General features: G+C 42.9%; 1 protein-coding gene across 1 annotated transcript in view; it reads left to right on the top strand.

The window, feature by feature from the left end:
* xylt1 (xylosyltransferase I) overlaps positions 1 to 16,994 on the top strand; it is an 83,115-nt gene extending 66,121 nt beyond the window's left edge. The window contains exons 9-11 of the mRNA XM_035177428.2: positions 2,934 to 3,132; positions 9,368 to 9,701; positions 13,713 to 16,994. Coding sequence (XP_035033319.1) covers positions 2,934 to 3,132; positions 9,368 to 9,701; positions 13,713 to 14,035 — 856 coding nt within the window. The 3' untranslated portion in view covers positions 14,036 to 16,994. The remainder of the gene's footprint in view (positions 1 to 2,933; positions 3,133 to 9,367; positions 9,702 to 13,712) is intronic.
* The last annotated feature ends 3,402 nt before the right edge of the window (positions 16,995 to 20,396 follow it).

The raw sequence follows: 20,396 nt of genomic DNA, 5'->3' as shown, positions 1-20,396 counted from the left end.
AATAAACCTGTAAACTTACCCAACATTGGCACATTTTACATCTTTTGTCAAATTAGATTCCAAAGTTTTTAAACAAATGTCTAAATTCTCGAATATGGGGGTTTAATGTTTTTCTTCGTCACTCGTAATTTCAGAATTTAACGTAATATTTTGGAAATTGTAATGTTGGTCAGACAAAATAAGACATTATAAAACCTAATTTTACTTAAACTGTATTCTGTTCTAAACGGAAAATCTATTAATAATGAATTAAGTAATTATCAGTGGGAAACCTAACTACCATTACATCTGAGTCCCACACAAGTGCCCTTATTTTCCAAACAGTATTTACCTGTCCATCTTTGAGAACCAGGTTTTTCTAACATCACTTATTGCTGCTCTGTAGTTATTACAACACACAGAATCAGACCAGGTACTAGTCCTACTTGGTCTATGATGTTCATAAATTGATCACTGTAGCATTACTGGGTGGAGGCCATCAATAATACACTGTTTCTTGTAATGCTCTGTGTAATATACAGACATGACAATAATCTTAAATGTGCAATAAGACAAGTATATGATTTGGTCACAGAGCTGCAGTGAGACATTGTTCAGAACAAAGAGGAGAAATAAAAGCTAAAATGAGTCTACGAGTTTCTATTTATTCAGCCGCAGTCTGGTTTATAGGCCTAATAATTAAATATACGATGTGTGTGGTGCGGCTGCACAGGGCCTGTCTGCCTGGAGCGTTCTTATTTTTGTTTTATTGATCCGGAATTTTACTGATGAAGCCGAGTAATTAAATCCAATCAAGTGTTTGCTTTTAAGACTAAAGCGAGTCACAGCAGATGAGTCTCTCATTTGGCAAAATGCAAATGTCTGCATGAAGTCCTGTTCTTGTGTCTCAAGCCTGTATGTGTGTGTGTGTGTCTGTTTGTTTGATTGGATCAACGGTCTCCTCTCGTCTATATTATGCTTGATGCACTTATTGTAAGTCGCTTTGGATAAAAGCGTCAGCTAAATGAAATGTCATGTAATGTAATACATTAGTTTTAAAAATATATAAAAACAATGGGAAAGTAATGCAGTGTAAAAGCCAAGTTGACTGGAAAGAACGGATATTTGCTGAAATTTGTAGTGGAGTAAAAGTGAAAAATACCTGAAAATAAATCACTTAAGTATAGTACAGATACACAAAAAAATATACTTAAGGACAGTAAGTCAGTAAATGTACTTTGTTACATCCCATCAGTGCTTTTTGTCTAAGAGGTGTGGATGATCACTTGGAGGGCATGTTCTTTGCAGACCGCATTAGTTTTAGCTAGGTGCTGTTAATAAACTAACAAGTGTGGCTAAGTGTATTTTGCATGCTTGTAGCATTCAGATGTGCTCCCAACAGATGGATGGATCAGCCTGAGAGTGAGACGGGAGTAGAAGAGAGGAAAAGGCCATAGAGAGGGATTTGGCTCTTTAAGAAATCCTCTGTGACTGGACTGGAAGAGACTGTGGAGTAAAAGCTTGAATGGAGCTTCTGTGCCGGCTACGCCTTGGCCCCCTTTTCACTGCGTCTCATACTGGCATCAACACCACGTCTCTTTTGGGAAAGACAGGGCAGGGGGGAAGGAGAGCCGAGGGACGAGGCACAGAAAGCAGGATGAAAGGAGGAGAGGGGCAAAGAGGGGGAGGCAGATGGGGGAACAGAGAGGAGAAAGAGAAAGAGGCATCAGGGGAGGAGTGAGTGTGCACCGCTATCCTTTTGGGTGTAAATATTTGCTGTTCTGCTTGTCAGGGTAGCATTTACTAGGACGGGTTGACTCTTGGTCCTGTAGTAGAATACTGATGAGGCCATGAGCACTAGGGAGGCAGCGCGCATGTGTGTGTGTGTGTGTGTAAATAGGAGGAATGAAGACGAGTGTAAGGAAGCATAAGAGACGGAGGATGAGAAATCTGGGTGAGGGGGGGTGCAGAGAGCAGCTGTGCAGTGTTCCCAGCAGTGCCCACCCTCCACTCTTTTTTGTTTTTCCAGAAGTCACTCTGGCCGCCGCCCCGAGGGCCGGCCCTCTGCCACGTACGAGTCGACACACAAACAGAACAACAGACTAATCAGAGGGCAAGACCTTCATTTGGCTTCAGCTGACTGGATGACCCAGTTCAACTTTGTTCAGCAGACTTGTAATGTGTGTGTGTGTGTGTGTGTGTGTGTGTGTGTGTGTGTGTGTGTGTGTGTGTGTGTGTGTGTGTGTGTGTGTGTGTGTGTGTGTGTGTGTGTGTGTGTGTGTGTGTGTGTGTGTGTGTGTGTGTGTGTGTGTTCAGAGCTCTGACTAATCTGAATCTGCTGCCAACGCACCCTGTGACTGTTCTGTAATATTCTGTCGCGCGCAGATTGCTGTGGTCTCGACCGTCTTGTGTCCTCTCTAACCGTCCCTTCTACTACACAACCACAGCAACTGCTGCGGCAACCGTCACATTGTTGAGCAATCATTAGTGTGGAAGAAGTTTATTTACTTATTCAGAAGGATTCAAAGGTACCCAAGCTTTAATTAGGTATTCACCAACCCATTACTTATCTTTTATCTACTGTAATAGTGTGTGTAAGCATAAAAATAATTAAAATCACCCTTTACCCAAGCGTACATGCAAGTAACGTTTAAAGGGAATCATCAGTATGGTCAACGCACGTCTTTGAACAATTGGTTTTCTGTTAAAGGTCACTGAATTAATGTCCAGCGTGTCACACACAGAACACATCGACTCCCCACTAACCTTCACTGCGAGCATAAATTAGCATCCGGCCACATTAGCATGTCCAAGGCCGCCCCATCCAGAAAGTAACCAGAGGAATCTCGATATTCTTCTCCTCTTACAGCGTTGGCGCTGAAAAGTGGCACAGCAGGTAGATGGGCCGCTATCAGGTTTGCTAATGGATTCCCACTCTCTCCATGCTCTGCCAGGTACTTCCCCATGGGCCACCCGGTGTCGGTGCATCTCTACTTTCAGTCGGACCAGTTTCAGGGCTACCTGGTCAAGCACCACGCCACCAACCTGGCCACGAGCAAGCTGGAGACCATGGAGACCTGGGTGGCGCCCAAGAAGAACTTCAAGCTGAGCACCCCTGCGAGCAGCACGTTCAGCAGGTTGCAGTTAGCAGAGGTGAGTCAGCATATTTGCCCGCCTGGTATCACATGTATTTTTCATTTCCATTTAAGTCACTGGTTTGGCACGAGCCACAAAACATCGGTCAGCGGTTGCCAGTGTCAGGAAATGAGCTGCATTAAAATCCTAAGCACCACACAGGAAAAACACAGCTATTCAGCATGTAATTAGAGGTGAGATATACAGCTCATTGCCATGGTGAACTCATATTCATTGCTATGGCGACCTTGCCAAGACTCATAGCGCTGCATCTCCCCACATTTAAAATTGTGCCTGTAATGGCCTTGTAAAATGTAAATTGATTGAATTCATCTAAGTTTATAGGGATGAGCGCATCCTGTGCTGCTTATTTGTTGTTTCCTAATAGAACGTCTTCTCACCTTCACACTGGAATGCTTCCCTTGATTGTCTTGTTATGTTAATCTGTGTTTCTGTTTACCACAAGGCCTGTTTAGGACACAGCCACTCGGCTGTGATGTGACAGCCACCGAGTGTCTTCTTAAAAAGGACAAAATTAACTGAGTGAATGTAGATTGACCTTTTTCTCTGGTTTATCATGCACAGCTTTGTTGGAGGCAGAAATGCCAAACGATTTGTGAATGGATTTGTTTGCTTTGTTTGAGCCTTTGGATCACAGTCACACACCTTGACCCTGTTCGACCTTTTCTAACAGTCTCAGAGTAAACTCAAAAGGCATCCAGATTCCACGTAGTCCTCTGAGGCTACATCCATACTAGTCAACTTTGCTACGGATTTTAGTTTGCGAACTTTGGTGCTGCGTTTTAGTCTGGATGGGCAGAAACGGAGATGTTTGTAAACGATGAGGTAGACGATCACAACTGCCTGCTGATTGATGATTCGTCAGGCACCTCTAAAATGACCCCTTAGGGAGAAAACAGCCTGCATAAGCCTCAGCTACCGGTGTAGAACGCAACATGGATAATCCTTTACAAGCACTGTTTATCCTGTTATCTTTGCTAACAACTGTCGTGCAGTCGAATTTTGCATTTTACAATGATACAACTAATTACATGTGTGGGAGACGAGCTGTTATTTGAGCAATATGCAAAAATGTCCATGTCTAGCTGTGTTTTCTTCCTGTTTACGCCGTCACACGCACACCCAGTGTACATGAGTGGTGATGTGGAATGCGCTTTCAGGCATGTTGGTATGGACGGTTAGTTTGATAACGCTGCTTTCAAAAGAAAACTTAGTAGTATGGATGTACCCTGAGCTCTGTGCGCCGAGCCTATGAGACCATGAGTGACAGAGAAACGATGTGAGCCGTGGCCTTTATCTGGATGCTCAGCCCAAGGAAGCGTTCGCTGTGTCGAGCTGTGTAATGGCTGTCAGTCAGTCAGTCTGTCCATCTGTCAGTCCAAACGAGAGCAGAAAGAGCTTAAGTTAGGCAGCGCGGCGTAGCTGTAACAGCTCCGTGCTTTTTGTCAACTTAGCAGATATGACCCGTTACATTAAAGCTATATGCTGGAGTTTGGTAGATAAACCATATGGTCGGCTTAACAATGTGTTTCCTGTCCTCCTTGAGATATAAAGGAAGACAGATACGTCTTTCTCTTCCCTCCACTGCTGCCTCCCAGCTGCCTTTATAGGCCCTTTTACAGCTTGATTTAGTGTAGGACCACTTACAGCTGGCACTGTTAAAATTAGTATTTCACCTCAAGTCAGATTTGACATTGAGAAGTATATTATGCTGCATTGAATACATCTTAAACAGTAGAATGACTGGCTTTGACTGATGGTTTAGTCCTTGCTCTACCACATATACACAAGCACATCATGGTAGAGGATGTATAGAGGGAGACAACAACAGCTGACATTATGATTTAATCCAATAAAACAACTTCACAAATTAAAACCTCAAACATTACAAAAGAGTGGAATCAAAATTTGTCTAAAAATGTAGCATGAGACAAATAGCTGTTTTACATTTAATACTTAAAGATATTCTGTAATTGTGTCAAGCATTTAAAATGTCAACTGTATATCATCCCATGGTCCAGATCCAACCGGTGAGACAACTTCTTAATACTCCCCCATGTTTAGATTTTATTTGTAAAATCTGTATATTTTCGCTGCGTCTTTTATAAACAACTAATGATTTCCCCTCTCTTAAAAATCTGAAGTCAAAAAATGTTCTAGTTATTTGACATATTTTATCAACTTACGTAAAACATACTGACACCTACGTGTTTTCTTATGAACTTAAAAAGTGGGATTGACCTAGCATGGACAGTTTCAGGAGAGCTGCTTCCTGTTCCACCTGCATCAGAAGGTTCCTGTTTGGAATCCAATTTTAAAGCAACGGCATGTTCTGCTCCGCGTTGGAGTGCACGTAGTCAAAATGTATTGCTGGAAGAAAAGACACTGGAGTTTTTATGAGTGACCCCCAACCCACCCCACCCCCCACCCCCAACAGAAAACTACTTGGCTATTGAAGCCTCTAAATATGATTTGAGACCCCTACCAAATCATTTAATCTTTTTCTAATATGAAAATAGACCTCTTTACCTGCTAGCTAACAAATTGTAGAGTACTGACAGACATGCTAACTAGTGATCTTAGTCATATCAACAGTTTAACGGAATTGTTTGACAAAACATAATGTTAATATTACTTTAAAGTTTGTATAGTCGATAAGAAGGTACTGCAAGCAGCCAGTTTGCTTAGTATAGATTCAAAATTTAAAATGCAGGAAACAGTGGTTTGTAACAACCTATAGAACCAAAATGTGTTCATTTTCCCACGTGTTGATTTTTACTGGCAGAACAAAAGAAGAGTGAGTGTAAGTAGAAAGACATTTTTTGACAGGCTAGCTGCTGCTGGCTGTCGATATGAGGATTTATTCCCCAAATCCTATACTTGCTTTATACTATTCTTATTTGATCTTATTGTCAAACTGTCTTTTTTGGTCTGTATTGATGCATCTAACAACTCTCAGCTTGCAGCTTCGACTACATGGTTTCGTCTTCTTTTGAACACATTATATCCTTGCTGTCAGTTCCTTCATCCATGGCTCCACAGTGTATCTTTATTAGGTGGCATCCATCCGTCTGACCCATAATCCCTCAGTAGTGTAAATGATGCCCTGGGGGAGTCTTCTGCTGCGTCTGGTGAACACCTGGGTTTTATTAGCCCCCTCACAAAAAGTGCCACTAATAAGTCTCTGTACAGAGCTTCAAGGGACATTTGTGCCCTGTGGTTTTAATCAGGGTCAGATGCAGACTGGGACTGTCCACGCCACTGCCTGATCAAACTGACCTGTCTTATTGGACGTGTCAGACTTTCGGCGCCGGCAAGCCGATGACGTAGACGAACGAAAGGTTTGCATGGTCGCAGTGTCAGAAGGAAGAAATGGAAAAGAGATGGGTTATGAGATGGGAGCATTTTATGTTCTCTATAATGTCAGACAGGGAATTGAGCAGTGGATGAAACAAGGAATATGAGTAAACGACATGATGAGGCAGTGTTGAAGAAAAATGGGTAGAGGCCACAATGACGTTGGCAGATCAGCATTAGTTCCACAAAACCGTGTTCTTCTAAGTATAGCTATAAGCGAAAGAAGGTCATAAGCCTCAGACTTGGTGAGTGCCTTCAAGGCTTGATTGAGTATTGGTCTTAAGCTAAAGCTTATTGGGTAGCGGCGGCGGCGGCGGCGAGGGACAGGTTGAGTGTGGAGGTCATCGTAAGCAATAGGCAGAGGCTGAAATGGGCCAGAAGTTAATCCCCGTTTGACCCACTTTCGTACTGGAAGAAAGAATTTCTTGCTTCTCTATGCTTCCATTGTCACCCATAGATATACCTCAGATTTAATCACCAAGAGAGTGTTAAACTTTGGGAATGTAGTTAAAATGTTCCAGCAAACTTTTAGCCAACATGAAAACAATGCTGCGGACAATTTTTGTGTGGACATTAGGACCCCGAGCTCTGCATACGATATAGAATAGGTCAATGTATAGCATTTCAAACTTTTTGGGTCGGAAAATAACTGTCCTCTGTCCAGTATTTCCGTAGGCACCAGGGTTGGGATCGAGCATCGGTCAACAAATTGTGCGTAATGAACCTTATTAACCTATGTGTCCATAGCATACAGTATGTATGTATTGGTGCAGACAGAGGAGAGCCTGTGGACGTTGCCCACTTGTCTGGCCTGAAACTGTTTTAAATAGTGAAACTTGCATTTTGCCAAATAATCTACGGGCAAGAACAGGAAGCCGGTCTCGGGGGGGTCATCTCATACCCACAGCATGTGAACACTGTCAAAATCTCCCTCTCACAACTCTCACTTCAGTCCGCAGACTCTCTTCCACTGGATTACAGTGAGATTCATCCGTCAATACTCCCTCCATTTCTTTCTCGGGCTTAGAACAAGAGTGCTGCCAATCAATTGGGGATGTAATGTGGTGCCAGCGAGTTAGCCTTGAATAAAGTAATGAGCTCCAGAGGTGCCAGACAAGAGAGTTGATTAGTAATTTAAAGAGAAGAGAACCAAGGTCCACGGGGCAGAAATGGCAGAGGTCAGTCCAATAATTGAGATGAGAGTGAGGTGTCTTTTACGGAAAGGCTAAGACACTCACACCCTTTCTCCGTGGGGCTCATTTATTCAACTTGTGTCTATTTATACTGTACATTGCAATCTCAATTCTCATAGGAGGTAATACAGAATCAGTTCCAGTCAGTCATTGATCGTCCTGCGGGATGAGGCTGTGTTAATCAGCCACCATTGTAAGGAAGAGCGCTTCCTAAAGCCGCCGTTCCTCTCACATTTCTGCCAACACGCCAGCCGTCTTTCACTGTCAGTACGTGTGTGTGTGTGTGTGTGTGTGTGTGTGTGTGTTGCCTCCTTCTTTATCACCCTGTCCCCACCATCAATCGCAATCGCACCACATTTCTCATTTTGCATACCGCACGGTTTTGCAATCCCTGCAATCCAACACACAGAGCGATCACACCTCTTCAGTTACAGTCTTCACCACAATGACGACATTAAATTACACTTTTGTTCCTTTCCTGTTCTTGCAATGTATTCTCCACTCTCTCTCTCTCTCTCTCTCTCTCTCTCTCTCTCTCTCTCTCTCTCTCTCTCTCTCTCTCTCTCTCTCTCCCTACTAATTCCACGAACGTCTGTGTTTGTACGTATGTGGAACTCATATCATCGGCTTCACACTTGGCAATCTGAAGATTGTGTCCATTGCTTAACAGACCTCTGAAATACCATGTATGAAGAAATAAAAACCAGTTCAGTTAATCATCAATCAACGTCCATACCAACGACGATAAAAAAAAGTGACAGTATGATGTAGCACTGTTTGAGGAGGACTCACTAATGACAAGGAATAATTCTGAAGTAGCATTAACACAGGACAAGAGACCAGCCCATTCCAAACCTGCAGTTTAGAACAGGTACTGCAATAGTATCTCAGAATTCACCAAAGTTATATTTGACTTTGATATTATCTGCTACATTTATATAATCAGTGTGATCTTTGAAAGTTTTTGCAGAGAATACATCTTTCTCAGTTTTTATGGAAGCTTCAAAACCTGATTTTTTTATTGTTTCCTGCCTTGACTCTCATTTTTTTCCTGTCACAAAGGCTGCGGTCAGATATCATCACTGCCTTCCTCTGTTTGGATTCATTTTGTTCATTGGTTGTACTCATCCTCACTGTATACTAGTTTATCTTTTACACTAATGCTATTCACACCGGATACTGGTGGCCATTGCCTTCCATCTCTCTTTATATTTCACTGAAATGTATTCGGAGAGAGCACAGGGTTCGATCTTCACCACACAGGGATAGACTTAGTTATAGAGCTTCCTCAGCCTGTCTCTCATCACAGATCATCGAGTAACTATGGACAAATGTGCAAGATGAAACAATCAGGCCTGTCTGCTTGTGCATATTATAGGATTATATAACGTCAGAATGGAGGGCTGGGATGCAGTGTGGTGCTGTTTGATGAAAAATGCATGCTGGAGATTATTTCCCTGGATGATTCGGTGTAGATATTGGTTATCTTGAAAGTATGGTGGTGCATGCTCAGAGAGGGTTACTTATTCATGATCACTGTGCACAATATGCTGTAAGTAGTAGGAGTGAATTGATAGATATTTATCTCTTGTGCTTTTTTTTTGCTTCTCTTCATGTCTCTGTTCTTACCCCATTCTGTCACTCACTCTTTTTCTCCCTGTTCTTTCTCTCCACGCTGTCAGATCGGTGCGGAGTGGGATGCCAAAGAGCGTATTTTCAGAAACTTTGGCGGCTTAATGGGGCCCATGGATGAGACGGTGGGCATGCAGAAGTGGAGCAAAGGGCCCAACGTCACCGTCACGGTCGTGTGGATCGACCCCACCAACGTCATCGCCGCCACCTACGACATTCTGATCGACGCCAGCGCCGAGTTCACCCACTACCGCCCACCACTGAACCAGCCCCTGCGGCCGGGAGTGTGGAGCGTGCGCATCCTGCACCACTGGAGCCCCGTGGCCGAGATGAAATTCCTCATTGCCCCGCTGTCCCATCACAAACACCAGCCCATAAGACAAGGTGAGAGGGAGAGTAAATAGCGCCTGCGGTTGCCATGAGGCTTATTTGTACCTTACACTCGCCATTTGTCTCATCTTAAGCATAATACAAAATGACTATTGATTGTGTTATTTGTATAAACAGCCCAGCGGACATATTGCCCTGCGATTGCAAGCACCTAAGGTGTCACCCTTAATGACAAACACTTCACCACACATCTAACTTCAGCTGAAGCTCCGTGCTGCACATACTGTAGATCTAAACTGTGCAATTTAACTGGGGCTGGATTTTCTTGCTTCTCGAGGTTTAGTAGTTTAAGAACATTTACTTCGGGACTGTACAGGTTTTGAGCCACTTTGTTTTTAATAGAGATTTTGTTTGTCATTTGTGCTTCCAGTTTGTGGTAATTATAACATATGTCCCTCTACATGTCAGAAAGTGATTAATCTTTATAAACAGATCATGTGATTATATGGAATCTGTAGACGAGGGACAAGAGTTTGTGGCTGGAAGCCTTCTGGTTTCTGTTTCTAGTTTGACCAATCACGTTTGAGCAGGCTTTGGTCTTCCGCAGGTAAACAGTCCATGTGGAGAGCAAAAGGTGGAACACATTGACTGAAATGCATCGCCTCCGTCTTTTTAATGTGTCTGTATTCACATGCATAGTTGTTAATAGAGATTAGCCAAAATGGCGTCTGGACTCAAAACACTTTGTGTGGAGAGACTAGTGGGACTTGGCCTTGCATATCTGCTGCCGACGGCGGAAGCCCCAGAGGCTAATTTGTTGTCAGACGATAGCTGATTGGCTCTGAGATTTACTCACAAAATCAGCCTCTATGGTGCGACCATTTCAATCGGTTTCCAGTTCCAAGTTTTCCTGAGTTTTCTAAAACAAGTTCATGGTGCCCTGCATTGGGTGAAGTGTTTGAGTCCACAAAACACTATCAGAGTTTCAGGGTTAAACAGCGTTGCAGCCAAATCCAATACAATTTAATTAACTGGTGACCATTTCTTCAAACGTTAAAAAACAACTGGAAAAAAAAGCCCTGAAAATCAAATTGGTCTCGAAACAGCGAATTTTCATTTTTCTGTGAACTATCCCTTTGAGTTTTTTCATATATACGTAGAGAAATCCCAAACGGTTGACCCTATGTAAGCGTCGGCCCTGCAAGGTGTAAGACAGTTTGAAACACTAGGTGGCGTTATGAGCCACGTTCAACCTATAAATGTAGGTCTTTTATAAATTTGGTCTTAAAAACTGAAAAATCCCATCTAAGTGTGCACTGCAGCATCTCTTTAAGTAACATTTTTTCAATTTGTAATGGAGTAATTTTTTATAATGTACTACAGTTGTGTTGTCTTCCACCACTGTGTGTACACAATATGTGCGCTCTCATATTAAAGTGAGATTTGAATTCACCCCCTTGAAAATTACAAGCTTTAAAAGGATCATATTTGTTGTTCATTATTGCAGAATGGAGGCCTCCACGTGGCCACTTAATGGACAGGCTCAATTTACCTTCGAATCCCAGTAACTGTCTCCCTTAGATCAGTGGTTTGTGTTCAGGAGGTTGAAATTGAAATTGAAAACACGGAGCTCGACTGTGGCGTGTGTTGAGTGAGAGGAAGTTTATTTTCAGTTTACATTCTAAGTAGTTATTGAGCAGCCAGAGAAACATTGCATTCACTGCGAAGTAACAATTTCCAGTTTAGGTAGACGACACAAACATACACACACAAACACACAAACACCAGAGCCCTGTGTTTGCAGTGATGCCCTTTCTAATCAAGCCTCTGGGCCGCTGCAGACCCGGGTTGTTTGTCATAAAGTCACCCCTAATAACCCAGCGAGCTGCTCATACATACTAAACAGAGTGTTAAACAACAGAGCACTTAGCCCTCCAAAAACAATGACACAATTAAGTCAATCAGGCAGCATGGATAAGGGGCAGGATTGCATTGTTCTAGTCCATGAGCAGCCAGTTTGCTCTGAACGTCACATGAGAGTTGAGTCGTCGGCTCCGGCATAATTACGTCTTTCTCTCTTTAATAATCTCCCTGAGCCGTTTTAATGTCGATGAGAGGCAACAAATAAAGTTACGGCTTTTTGTCTCTAACCTGAGTCTCAGTGGGGCTGTGGGGGTCTGCCGTGAAACACTTTGACTTAAATATGAATCATCCGTTATGGGTGTTTAGTAACGTTTGCATTGCAGTTATTCTTTGGCTTCTCATTAACGTCTGGCTGTTGAGATTTGTTTCTAACGTATCTGTGTGTGTCGCCACAACCCATTTCCAGCAGCGTGGTAGCTCAGTTATTAGATCAGCTATGGCACACACACTCAGCCGCCTGTTTGATTGGTGCCTCTGTCTAAAAGTAATGCAGCAGCTCAGTAAGTTTTCCTTGAAAGAGAGGTGGAGTAAATGGAGTGGACGTAATACAAAACATTACAGAGCTAGAACCTGAATGTTATAAACTTCATGAAAGAAGAAGATTGTTTTGGTTGTGTAAAAGTACCACAATGTAAAACTTACTTCACTTTAAAATTCGATTGTAAATATTATCAGTTTCCTTGACCTGCATTGTCAAAAACACTCTGTATATAGAGTAGATGCTGCTGTATAAGTCGGTCAGTGACTCAAGGACTAGCTACAGTTACACTGCGTTTTGACACAAATAGACGATTCTCGTGTTACATCTCAAAAGTAAAACATGTACCTCGGCAGAAAATGACCACTAATGACCGCTTGAGGCCACAGTGACCACAGCTCTTTTGTTTGTTGTTGGGGTTTACATGCTGTCATGTCGCTGGTTTACATTTGGATTCATCTTAATTTAAGTTCTGAATATTTGGCTGTAGTTGTCTATCTCTGGCTTTGATAAGTACAGTAATTTATAATAAGGTTCATGGTTAAACTGTAAAATATCAAACCTCACTTACATACATCATCTTTGGCGTTTCTTTCTTGATTGGTCCTCATGGGAAATTCAGCAGCACATGTCTGTACATTGCCCTCCTCATCTGCCTTAACTGGCACACCCACGCGTGTGTGTGTGTGTGTGTGTGTGTGTGTGTGTGTGTGTGTGTGTGTGTGTGTGTGTGTGTGTGTGTGTGTGTGTGTGTGTGTGTGTGTGTGTGTGTGTGTGTGTGTGTGTGTGTGTGTGTGTGTGTGTGTGGCTTAGCGGCTCCATCCACCCGCCTATAATTTACTGGCATGTCTGGCACCAGGTTTCCCTCCTACATGCAGTGCAAGTAAAACTTTACGGCATGGCCCTCCACCAGCATTGGCAGCAGCAGACACATGCACGCTCACACATGCACACAGACACACACACTCATTTCCATACATAAATTGTGCAGAAATGACTCCACAGAAGTGACTTCATGACACACACTTCTCCTACAGAGCTAGCTTTGGCATGAGTTGAACAGCGCCGTGTGATGGCGGAGCACCTCACGTCTGACGGCATCTTTCTGTCACCAGAGCATGAAAAGCGCTGATGTCTGCAAACATGTGGGTGTGAGGGGGTTTGTGTTCCACTGCCACACTTAGAAGAAATGGCCTGAGCCCCAGTTAGAGGAGCTGTGAGGAATTTACAGCTCCACTGGCGCTCAGGGTGGAGAAGGTGTTTCAAGGAGAAGTTATGTCTACGTTTTCTCTCTTCCTGCACAGCTTGACCGTCATGGGAAGAAAGAATGAGTGTGCGTCTGGGTATTTCTGACTGTTTCCAAAAAGTCAGCATTGCAGTGACTTGACAAACCACATCAAAGCCTGGGCTTTAGGGAGTCCAGTCAAACCAAAAAAAATCAATCCAAGCAAATTAGCAGTTAAGGCTTCTCAGATAATAATCAAGCAAATCACGTTTATGCTTTGTTATCTCATGACTCCTTTTTTCTCTTTTCTCCCTTTCTCTGCAACCTTTTCCCACTCTGCAATCCTCTTTCTCTGTCTGACCACTGATCATCAACTCTTCACACATCACCGTCTCCTCCTCGCTGCTCTTTTTCTTTCTTCCTTCCCACGTTTCCCCAGAGGAAACTGTGAAGCTGCACAACGGGCCAGCGAAGAACAGCTACATGGAGCAGAGTTTCCACGGCCTCAACCCGGTGCTCAACATCCCTGTCAGCCTGGGCTACGTGGAGCAGGCCAAGAGGAACGCGGCGCTGACCGGGCCAGAGCTCGAGCATTGGTTGGACAGCCTGGTGGGCGAGCTGTGGGAGGCGGCCGACATCTGTGCCGTGGGCCCGACGGCCTGTCCTGTCATGCAGACCTGCTCCAAGATCCCCTGGAGCTCCCTGAGTCCGGACCCCAAATCCCAGCTCGGAGCACCGCACGCAGACGGGCGTATCAGGTAGCAGTGAGGCCTCCAGCTGGACGGGAGGCCACGGCACAGGAGTTTCACTGTTGATTTTATATTTATTTAAGGGGTTTGTTGCAAGCCAGGGAAGGAAAATTGCTCTTCCTCTGTCTCGGGGGGAAAAAGAAAACTAAAGAAACGGTGCATGTTTTTGTTGGGGAGGCTGGTGAGGGTGTCTGGACAGAAGGCAAAGAGAATGATTTTCAGATCCTCCCGGGGGGGGTTGCTCCTTTTAGGGGATTATGCTGGCTTTGCTATTTCAGTTTCTCAGTGTATTTATTTTTCTTCTCATGGCTGAGTTTTACTGTGATCAAACGTTGCAATTTTCAAGCGTCTATTCTGCTGCTGAATGAGTTATGAAGTCAGCTTTTAAAGCCCTGCACGGGGCACAGCGGTCATGTGAGTGTGGATTGTCGACACTGGTAGCAGACTAAGATCTGCTGCAATAAGGCCTTAGCTGTAAGACCTGTTTGAGGAGGACGCCTGGTACTGGATTAAACGTGCCTCCTCCATGTTCAGGTCAGCAGAAACAAATCTGGGCGTTCAGATGAACCCAAACAAGTCGAAAAGTTTATTTTGATACGACTCAAACGCAGCACCATTGGAGAAACTTTGAACAACAAATATTTTAGCGTAATTAAAGCCACTTACTTTCAAACCGCTGAGTTTCTGATAGTCAAGTGACTCGGTTTGTAAATCAGTCGAATAAATTGGCAACAGCAGCACAACTTCAGTGCCTGATCAGGATGTGGAACTGTTGTGGCTGAGCTCACCATCTGCTGCTGCCACATTTCCTACATGTGGAATAAAAAAGAGAGAAATGCAAATACAGAGGCCTTCATAGCATAATTACAACTATCTGGATTATAATAGAAATGTAATGTAGGTCTAAATTCATAAATGCTTAATTTGTGGCTGTTGTACATTAGTATTTTAAGACGTAACATTGCCATAGCGTAGTTTTCTTTAATAAAACCCAGATGTTTTGACAGGCAGAGGACGAAGAGATTATTATTTTGTTCGTTTTAGATTTTTCTTTTTTGTTACCAAACTGCCTCAAACTTGAAACACATTAATCTCAAGCTGACCTTAAAATTCTCATCCTTATATTCATAATTTTTTACTTTTTTTCCAGTCATTTCAATGATACTTTATGTTGTACATAGTTATACAAGAAGTCTCAAAAATTGCGTGTGAATGGGGGTTGAGTCCATGAGTCATGAGTCACTATTTATTTATAAGTTTATATTAATACTGATATTTTTAGTCAGTGACTAAATAACTGCGACGCTGCCTTGGCAGCATGATAAATATTTTTTTGTAAAGAAAATCCGCCTTTATTTACAAAGGCCAACACCCCAAACTTATACTGTACCTTTTTATGGCCCGCACCTGTGTGTCAGTCAGTGTTGTCCTGTCTACATAGATCTCCTCGTCTTGGTTTCTTACAAGGCTGTTTGCCAAGTGCATCACAAGAGAAAGCCACCCTGACCTCTGGGGTCAGAGGTCAGCTGCCTAACAACCTCACCAAACAGCGAAGGTGAAAAAAAAAGAAATAGAAAAACACTCCTCACGAGCGAACACATCGGACAACGTCTGGATTGAAGGAGAACCTGCTGTTATTTGGGTGTTTTACGGTTCAGTTTGAGAATGATAGTGAGTGGTAGTGATCTTCATGCTGTGACAATAATGTACAAATTCAAGTGAGTATTATTGTGTCTTGATTGCAAAATGCATAATTCATCAAATCGGGTCTGAGGCACCTTTACATCTACATTTTAAGAACCTTTTCTGCCATCAAGACAATCTCTGGACACATGAGACAGTTGACTCTGGGGGAGCCACTGTACCACAACACATCATGAACGTGAGGTACGGTCGCACATTTGTCTTACTTTGAAATAAGTTTCGTCTGAAGCCAATTTGGATTTCAATCTGTGATTGTCAACATTGTTTAGCCACTACTCAAGCTAAGTGAGTGTTTCTGCTCCCGCTAATTAGGAGACATTACTGTTCATTAATGTCAAGTTCACCTTGCCTCAGTGTCGGATGTGTCTATTATAAATCGCCGTCACTCCTTCCCTCTCCAATCGACACTGTTTCTGGGCTTTGGTTGTAAAGAACTACTTTTATTTTCCACTGGCCGGCTGCTGCTGCCATCTTTTGACTTAAAGTGCCACCGTGCTCCGAGTAATTACGTCACACAATACATATGACTATGTAAGTTCAATGACAGTTTTGGAAAAAAGGTGAATTAAATAAATGTTACTCAATGTGAAAGTCCTATTTTGTAACAAAATGAATAACAAATGAAGAAGATGTACATAGGTATTTTGTATTGAAATATTGTTTAAAGCCGTATTGTACATGTAAATACAGATGTGGTAAAAATGACATTGAATTATTAAAGACTTTTTAAAATGTCGATAATTGGGCACAAATGAATTGATGGTGTTTATTGATCAAAGTACATAACCTGTTTCAGTGTTTTTTGGACAACAGCCTTGTCCTGTTTCCCTCTCAGAGAAAATCACATGCCAGATTGTTGTTGTTCTTGCTGGAATGTATTGTTGAGCAACTGTTGCACAAATTTCTCTGACTGATGTTCCCCCCCCTGCTATTATCTTTATTTTTATTTTTTTCTGGGGAGGCTCTGTGTGCCTTAGCTGACTTTTAGAACCTTCTCTGCCCATAAAAAGAAAAAAACCCTGATTTTGTTATTTGTTTTTTGACGTTATGTGAAGAATACCGCGAGTCTGTCAAGTGATTCACTGGTACTGCAACACCAAAAAGATGTCTGCTGTTGTATAAATATCATCAGGCCTTCTGTCTTTATCAGCTTTTATTCTTTTTCTTTCTTTTCTCGTCCCTCTGTGGGATTCGTTTTGTTGTACTTGACTGGCTTGTTTTACTTTTCTCTGACTGCTTTTTGGAAATAAAATTCTATGGAAAATCTACTCAAGTGAACTCATGTGCTACAGCTGTAGTTTATGTTAACAACATGAAGCCTCCCGTCTTTCCAAGTAACTTTGCAGATATATCCCACGTCCATTTAACTGGGAAAGATAATACTGTGAAAAGAGTATATTTTCATCCGCTCATATCATTTTCATTCAGTGATATTTATATATAATGTTGTGGAGGCATAATAAGTATGTTTGCTTGTGCTTAGATTTGCTCTGCTTGTGCTCAAACTGTGCACGTGCACTCAGATGTTTTGACGCTCGCACTCAGATTTCCTTCGCTCCAGCCTCAGCTCTTTTCCTCTGGCTCACGCTGCTTCTGTGCGCACATGAAACGTCTCACTGATTTCTCTTCTGCTCTTGGATCTTTTCCACAAATAGAATGCCAGGTGTAGTGTTGATGAATGAAATTGTCCTGCCCTCGTTATCAAAGTGTGTAAATAATGACACGGAGAAGGGAAGTGCATGAACATCGCCCCTACAGGATTTTTTAAGTAAAGCTAACGCATTCTCACTGAAGGTGGAACAATTTAATTTGTAAGCACTACACGTGGCATTTCTATTGGTGGAATTTTGGCGCAGATCTGGACAAAGAGACTTTTGAGAGATCTTTCTTTTTTTTGACAATTTCCTCTTGAAGAAAATCAGACACATTCAGGTAATTGATAACTATGAGTGTGTGAAGTTTGTTGCAGCTTGACTAGTTCTAAGGAGACTGTTGAGCCTTGGCGGTGGTACAAGCGCTACTGACTGTCATTCCAGTTTAAAGAATGTATTCTATTAAAGCTGCACCAATGGAAAAGTTTACATGAACAATCTGAATCCCTGTGTAAAACCTGAATGTTGCCACATGGAGTGACGAATCCACAGAGAATTATGACCACTCAGTGTTACAGAGATGTTCTCCACTGTAAACTCTGTTCGCCTCACAGTTGGAAATCATTTTGGGGCTTTAACCGTCACTTCATGCCTTTTAATATTTTCCTCAGCCAGACTGAGGAATAGCTGAATCCTTAACTGTCGGTACAGCTAGTTGCTCCCATATGTTTTCCACCAAATTAGCTTAAACAACTGTCTCCTCGCAGAGATTCTCACCCAACACCCACGTCCGGACAGAGCTCCTCAGTGTGCAGCTACAGGGAAAGTTTTTAGAGAAAATATTTCTCTCAAATGATGGCTTCCTGTAAACGGGACGATCCTATGGTCCAATAAATACAGCTCTGATGTGGAGTTACACTCATTCTGCTGCAGCATCTGATAACAAGAGCAAAGAACTGCCAGTAGATAGTGTGTTTGCATGTGCTTGTGTGTGTGTGTGTGTTTCCCGAGGAAGAAAGCAGGAAAACATATAAACACACAGGTTTACTTACACACACACACACACACACACACACGTGGGTGTGCCGGTTAAGGCAGATGAGGAGGGCAATGTACAGACATGTGCTGCTGAATTTCCCGTGAGGATAATCGGCGCCGTGTTTGTTCAGTTACGACGTGAAACACTGAAAGCGATCCTGTTGATGCTGGGAGGAAACGACTGGGATTAATGGCAGGTAAACACTCTGATGATTATTTTCAGCTTTTAACTCTCGCTCACCGACACACGTGCGGCTTCATTAATTAGCACATGGAGAGCAGGGGAATGCATGTTTGTCACCCCTGAATACATTTACTGTCACATTATACTTAACCAAATCACTTCCTGATTCACAACCTGCACATATTACACCTAAGAAATCACACACCTACATTGAACAATAATAGAGATCATTTTCAAGATGAATGAGTGAGTGGGTGAATATAAAAGCCTAAGAATAAATGTGATTGCCTCCTAACTGGTTTAAGAAAAAGTCCACCCATCAATTATCTATATTGCTTATCCTCTGAGGGGCCTGTTGAATCCTGAGCCAATCCCAGCTGGTATTGGGTGAGAGACGGGACACACCTTGGACAGGTCGCCAGCGTATCACAGGGTCGACGTACAGAGACAAGCAACCATTCACAATTCCTGATTCAGTAAGGTTCATATTTAAATCATCCCTTGTTTACTTTTAGCTCCATAGCTTTGAGCAACGCCACACATCATTAAATATATATTGAGATATTGTTCTTCAAAAAAGCTTAGAAAATAAACCTTCTTAACAAATATCATATTTATTGTTAGTATTGTTAGAAAGTAGCTAATGTGTTTTTAAAAAAAAGACTGCTGACAGGACAGGGGCACTTCAGGGGCCAAACAGATTTCAGCTGAGGCAAGTGCCCCCCTGGACCCACCCCTGGATCTGCCCCTGATTAGTGAACCAAATGTGTATTATTGTCAAAGTTGAATTTCTTGAGTAGTCATATAGACCTTGTGTTAAGTGCTGAGAAATAACACAAAATATGTCCCCTGCTAAATTTTGTATAGTTTACTATAATCTGAAACACAGGTAGCAGTATGAATCTCTGCTTGTCTGACTGACATCTCTCAGTGGAAGTCCGCACACCACCTGAAAACCGAGCTACTTTACCTTCCGGGGAAATGCTCTCCCTCCCATGACCTTACGATCACCATCGACAACTCTGTGGTAGCCCCCACCCAGACCGCAAGGATCCTGGGTGGGACACTCGACAGTCAACTCTCCCTTACTGCCAACATTGCTGCAACAACCCCCTTGTGTAGATACATGCTGCACAGCATCAGGAGGATACGTCCCCTTCTCACTCAGAAGGCAACACAGGTTCTGGTCCAGGCTCTGGTCATCTCATGCCTAGATTAATGCAACTCTCTCCTGGCTGGTCTGCCTGCTGGTGCCATCTGACCTCTGCAGCTCATCCAGAATGCAGCAGCTCGACTGGTCTTCAACCAACCTAAGTTCACCTAGACTACTCTGCTCCTCCACTCCCTTCACTGGTTACCAGTGGCTGCCCGTATCCGCTTCAAGACACTAGTACTTGCGTACTGTGCTGCGAACGGATCGGGTCCAGTCTACATCAAGGACATGGTCAAACCTTACACCCCAGCCCGTCCACTCCGCTCTGCATCAGCCAATCGGCTTGCTGCTCCCTCACTGGGAGTGACACCTAGCCACTTAACAAAATCACAACTGTTTACTCTCCTGGCCCCCAAATGGTGGAACGAGCTCCCCACTGACATCAGGACAGCAGAAAGTCTACACATCTTCCGCCGCAGACTAAAGACACATCTCTTCCAACTCGCCTTGGTTAAGAAGATGGTCTAAGTCAAGTTGCACTTACATGTAGCACTTTGTAGTTTGGCTTTTTTTAAGCTAATGTACTTACATGTTTCTTGCTGTTTTGGGTTTGTACCCCAATGGTTGAATGCACTTATTGAAAGTCGCTTTGGATAAAAGTGTCAGTTAAATGATATGTAATATGTAATAAATAATAATAATA

Source organism: Hippoglossus stenolepis, chromosome 2 (genome assembly GCF_022539355.2).
Source record: "Hippoglossus stenolepis isolate QCI-W04-F060 chromosome 2, HSTE1.2, whole genome shotgun sequence".
Classification (NCBI taxonomy): domain Eukaryota; kingdom Metazoa; phylum Chordata; class Actinopteri; order Pleuronectiformes; family Pleuronectidae; genus Hippoglossus; species Hippoglossus stenolepis.
The sequence above is the reverse complement of the archived record's forward strand: the minus strand, read 5'-3'. Positions and strand labels throughout refer to the sequence as shown.